The sequence below is a fragment of the Notothenia coriiceps genome, unplaced genomic scaffold, assembly GCF_000735185.1.
Source record: "Notothenia coriiceps isolate Sejong01 unplaced genomic scaffold, NC01 NC01_scaffold00022862, whole genome shotgun sequence".
Lineage (NCBI taxonomy): Eukaryota > Metazoa > Chordata > Actinopteri > Perciformes > Nototheniidae > Notothenia > Notothenia coriiceps.
Genome location: NW_011355563.1, coordinates 627664 through 633663, shown reverse-complemented (window position 1 = coordinate 633663; position 6000 = coordinate 627664). Strand labels below are relative to the sequence as shown.

At 42.8% G+C, this 6000-nt stretch overlaps 1 protein-coding gene across 2 annotated transcripts in view; it reads left to right on the top strand.

Moving 5' to 3' along the window:
- Positions 1-1385: 1385 nt before the first annotated feature.
- LOC104954126 (contactin-3-like) overlaps positions 1386-6000 on the top strand; it is a 35598-nt gene continuing 30983 nt past the window's right edge. The window contains exons 1-3 of one of the 2 annotated variants that reach the window (XM_010781193.1): positions 1386-1627; positions 1817-1901; positions 4653-4790. In XM_010781193.1, the coding sequence (XP_010779495.1) occupies positions 4736-4790 (55 nt within the window). In that variant the 5' untranslated portion in view covers positions 1386-1627; positions 1817-1901; positions 4653-4735. Of the gene's footprint in view, positions 1902-4652; positions 4791-6000 lie in introns of both variants that reach the window. The other variant, XM_010781192.1, reaches the window with a different exon arrangement.

The following is a 6000-nucleotide window of genomic DNA, read 5'->3' as shown; positions in this document are numbered from 1 at the left end:
GACTGGTGGAGGGGAGACCCAGAACCAATTCTCTCAGGAGTTAGTTTTAGGACCCCTAGTGGTCAGTATCCCATGCTTTAAAACTGTCCAAAATAATCCAAGCAAATAATGATACCTTTCCTATATATGATATGATATTGATCTGTCTTTCTGTTGGTGTCCCTGTCGTAAAGACAAACTGATCACCTTCCATTTTCTTTAGATGTACCAACAACACAGGACACACTGCATTTGTTTCCAAAGAAACTGCGCAACCATAGGCCATGAAAACATATTTTCTGTCCGTTTATTTTCATATGAACAAGAACGACTTCATATGTTGTACATAACAGTAGCCTAGCAGCCAGGTAGCCGCTAGATACTCTGATCTTTGTGCTCTGATAAAGTGGTTAAAAGCCAGCAGTATTAATAATTAGGCAGGTTTTGTTACTTACTGAACTAGCTCAATAATAAGAAATTTTGTTTTTATCAAACCCTTTCTTTGCTTCTTTGCCTCCTATGCAAACAGGGCTATTTTGCCGGGTAGAGTTTCCACAGTTTACATTACTCTGCCTATGGTATAAAACAAACATGTTATTTATTGCTTCTTTTTTTTGTTAGGATTAATTAAATCTGTCCTTTTGCAGTAAATGTTCATTTTTCTAAAATAATAATATCTTTTTTACTACAAACCATGTAGATATACAGAAGATCCAAGCCATGCTTCTGCTTTTCAGAAAACTGATAAATCACCCTTAGTGAAAAAAAATTATCCTAACTATTATACGTCATGTTTTAAGTTACAATACATCCTCTTGGTATTAACTCAATTAATCAATCAAAGTGTATTTATTGCCCAATATCAAACATTTTACATTTGTCTCAGTTGACTTAACAGTTTATACAGAACACATTTGACACCCTCTGTCCTTGGACCTTCACATTGGGCAGGAAAAACTCCCAAAGAGACCCCACAGTTAATGGGGAAAAAAATGGAAGAAACCTCGGGGGGAGCAATAGAGGAGAGATCCCTCTCCCAGGATGGACAGACGTGCAAAAGGTGACATTTGTAAATCAAACAGATAACACATTTACAACAGTCCAAATGCTAGAAATATGTGTCTATAAATAAGTATACAAGAAGATGGACGACAGCAACAGACACAGCCACGACTTAGCTATAGCCTTTGTCTACGGCATGTGTGGCACAAGGACCTTAAATCTTTAAAAATAAATATTCAGTCTTGTGCTTATGTCAAAACCTGGGAGCCAGTTAACCCTGATAGATATTGAGTCGTGGAAGCTCACAGTTTGTTTGTCATATCGTGGGTTGTCGCAGGGGGGCGCAGTTCCCCTCCAGGTGCGCCTTCCTCCCTCCCGCACCTTCCCATCCCAGCGCTGCTGCTTGTGGCTGCTCCTTCGTACAGCCCACTTCTTTTTCTTCTTCTTCTTCCTCTTCTTCTTCTTCTTCTTCTTCTTCTTGTTCGCAGGGGGAGCTGACTTGATGCGCATAATAAATCATCTCTGCAAGATTCCCTCCAAGTCCAAATTCAGAACTACGCGTGTTGGATTTGAGAGTGCAAACAAGGGCGAGAGTCGAGCCTCTTAACTGGGGATGTTTCAAATGTGATTCAGCACGGCAAACAACGTGGGTGTTGTGTGTGTGTATATGTGTGTGTGTGTGTGTTTTTTTTAGTGGGGAGTGGAGAAAGAGGAGAGCAGCGATATGAAACGCGGGATGTTTATGCCTCCTGCATTACCCGTTATCTCTGACTGACCACCGGCTCAATTGTTCACCTGTATGAACGACCTTGCGATTTTTCTCCCCTAAAAAAAGGCTTTCCATGGAGGATCAATCTGTCGCTTTTTCCGTGAGGGCAGAATTTGGTTCCTGCTGGTCTCAAGAAATTTCAAGATAAGAGGTAAGACAAAAAATAATTACCCCTTGAGCGCGCTTGACAATTGGGAACGTGCACAAATACGGAACAGCTACATTATTTACACAGTGATATTTATATGCTAAAATATTAATACATCCTAACAGGCTCACATGTCGGCCTGTTTTGGCTGCTGTCCCGAAATGGCTCATCAGTTTCTAATGCCATTTATTTGATAATAATTGTTTAGTCTGGAGTAACGAGACGTGCCCTCCCAACTGCAGCCAATTCCTCCACAGTGTCTGGTTCTGGAGGGGCATTCATTCATACACAGACACATTGGGGTTTGTTATAACTAGGGAGTAGTTTTTTGCCTTTCTTTGACCAACTGATGCAGATATGCTGTACTCACATTGTTGTAGCCTCTAACTGCTCCTGTGGTTCCTACCTGGTCTGGTGTGCCACACTGCAGCTCCACTTCACCTCACCCTCTGAAATGTGTTGCTACAGGCCAACACTAAAACATTTTTTGAGAGTAACCAGCCTTGGGTGGAATTGCATGCCTGGTGCTTGTGTGCACAAAAATACATAATAAAGGTATCCAGGTGTTACCAAGGACCCTCTTTCAAAGGCATGAAGGTAAAAAATACCCTCAGCAAACCTTGATAAGTGTCCTGGCTATGATTGTCTGTAAGCCTCTAGAGATACAGCAACATTCAGCAGGTAATTGCATACTGTATGCATGTCAGCTGGAATATCTGTGATGAATGCAGCGAAGGCCTTCAAAGTAAGTACACTCCCACTCTGCCAGCTGGACTATTTGTTCAACCAGCGTGTTACTTGGATGCAGGCGTAGTGTGATGGAGGTGGTAGATATCAGGATTTTACATTATTTAACCCAGTGGTGTCTAGGTACAGGAAGGAAGCCTCAGCGATTGAGAGTGATTCACCCCGTAAACCCTTTCTCACCACCTTCTATCACAGTCATCGGTAGCACCATTATCCATGATGAGTGCAAGCTGTGAGTGAGTGAGTGAGTGTGTGAGTGTGTGTGTGCCTCATGTTCAGATCTGTGTATACTGTGCGTGTGAAAAGTATTATACAGTGTGTACATGTGAAGCACTGAGCTATCAGCTCTGTCATATCACTGACAAAATCTGTATCTATTTTGCATTTGTAAATTATTTATTAGATCTGCATAAGGAAAAAAGGAACACGTTGCATCAGTTGTTCCGGGGTGCCACCCTTGACAAAACTCCATTATAAATGCAAACCAAGATGCTAAGTCGACAGTAGTTCCACACACACACACACCAATATTCAGTCCTGAGGTGCCAGCACTTTGCACACCGTGGGCCTATCACTGAGGTATGGCATGCAGGACTCGTCTTGAGAGGAAGCGTACCAATCCAATTGTGCAGACTTTCAGGCGAAGAAAAAGGACAGAGCAAACATGAAAGGTAGGGAAGAAAAATTCTGGCTGAGACCCCACGTGCCTGATTTGACATCCAGGCAGCTGACAAACAATTAGAGCCTATATAAGTAGCTCTCTGAACCAGGCTTGCCCCGGGATTAAGCCACAAATGAGCCGCACATCACGGCTTATGTTTCCTAAATGGAAAGCGAGTGCATGTGTGTGTTTGCGTGTGGAGGCAGGGTGTTATGCGTGTTGAACATGGCGAGAAAGTGAGTTTGGAGTGTAGGTGTATGTGGGCTGTGTGACATTTAGCAGATTGGTGTTATTACCAGTCTCTGGCCTTAATATATCTTGAACACCTTTCGAAGAAATTTGTGATTTTGTGTGTGCAGACCTTCGTATTGCTGTTAATATGTAGGTACACGCTATTGTACAACCATCTGCCTATACACGTGAAAATGTGTAACTGCTCACTTTACTGCTGTGATATTGCCGGTTCTCCTTTGTATGTATGTTTGACATTTCATAATTGCATCATTACTCGCTCAGTCTCCTCCTGCAAGAAGCGGGTGCATCGCAATTGGCAGAACATGCTACACGCAGACAGACACTTGCCCTTGATTATGGACCTGGGTGGAATGGCTTCCTCATCAGGCTGTCTTGATTCACCCCAGCATGTGGGGAGACACATGCTGCTGCGGGTGAATCTAATTGATTGGATGGCACCCAATTCCCAGGTCCAAGTCTCCTCCGGCAGCCAGAGTGAATCTATCCAAGTGAAGGATGAGCTTAGGCGTCGGTCGCCCCCCTAATAGATTGGCATCGGCTTCTTCCCATATGCCTCTGGTATCACCCTCAGACATCTCTGGGTGCAAGTTGGCCGAAGCACAGGGCACAAAGTGACACTGCCTGGATCTTCCCCGATCAGAATTGTGGAAACGGGCAGAAGTAAAATGAGACACATCCTGCACTAGGTAGCTGTTAGCAAAATATGCAATATTCAATAATGTTGTTGAATGGAACAAATTGCTTCCAAACATTCTTTTATTGCACAAATTGAACATGGAATGATCACAAAAGGCACCAATTAGAAAAAGAGTGCTAGCTTCATTTTAAAGTGGAGTTTTCTTCTGAATTTATCTTTCAATTAATCCAAATTCCCAGAGTGCAATATAATGATAAACAACAATATTGTGCAGCCTTATCTTGCACCAAATGCAACATACAATTGTATCATCATTATATATTTCTACTTCTGAAATGTACACTTATCCTGTCTTCTCCTGATGGATGATTGAAAGATATCCGGTTGAAAGTGGGATGAAAATATTGGGTTTCCCAGAGTTTGGTGTTTTACAACAAAAATCTTGTTTCAACAGGTCAAGCTCCCCTCTCTCGGAGAACACGAGTGCCATTTCAAAGCTTATTGGATGAAAGTCTCATTTGCCCTTGGCTGCCAAAGATGACGTTGCCATGGAAACAGCTTCTACTGTTATCAATCATCGACTGTCTGGCAGGTAAACCACCTTTTTATATGAGTAATGATTATTTCTTGTTTGGACATTTACAGTTGCTAGATGATAGCTGAAGAGCCGAAAATAATGCCTGTGTCAGAGATGATAGGATGGCCCACGTTTAAAGGGGCACTCCTCAGTATTGACTTCCATTCACAACACAGACACAATACTCTCAATCCTCCTCCTCCTCACTACTCTGTGATAGCAACCTGATGAAGAAGGCACTGTTTATTTTTCTTTTAATGATTATTCACACAAAACACAGAGCAAAGACTATCATGACTGTTACCTAAAGATATGTTTTTTCCAAATGATATTCATCACTCAGTTACTGTAATGTGAACACATAACAAATCAAAGATTGCCCCTCTTAAAGGTCCCATGTCATGCTTTTCCGGTTATTACCCGTCCCCTTGTGTGTTATGAAGGTTTTTCTGCATGTAAACGGTCTGCAGAGTCACAAACCCTCAAAGTTCACCCTGTAGTGAGTAAAACTCTAACACAGAAAGTACCTGTCTATGCTGCCACAGAACGCCTCGTTGGAGATTTCTCTTTTTCCTCCTGGGTATAGTGACGTGCCCATACCCAAACCAATCCATGGAGCTCCACACACACACACACACACACACACACACACACACACACACACACACACACGACACACAACACACCACACACACACACACACACACACACACACACACACACACACACACACACACACACACACACACACACACACCTTTACTGAGACGGCGGGACGCGGCGAGGCTGTGAGTCGGTGTGGGGAAGGGGGGGGGGCAGGAGTTCCAACAAAGCGATTAGGGACAGAGCCAGATGAATACTACATAGCTATAGCAGACGAAAACTGTATGGGAAACCAAGTGGATTTTGGAAATTGCACAATTTAAAGACAACTTGCAGGTTAGGGGACACTCATGTGGATAAATGTGTAGGAAAAGATGAATACATAGATTCTTTCAAAATAATATACACGAAATATTACACTACAGTCGACATCTGGCGTCCGTTTTAGGTATGCACATTTTTCACCTTCCCATAAAAAAGCCTCCGCTACGTGACCTCCCGGGTTATGGCTGAAAGAACCGTCTTGTGTAAAATATGACGTCACGTTTCCCGTTGTAACTCTCGTTTTCCAGCTGCTGGAACTACATCACAAGCAGTAACCATGATGCAACATACACATTAA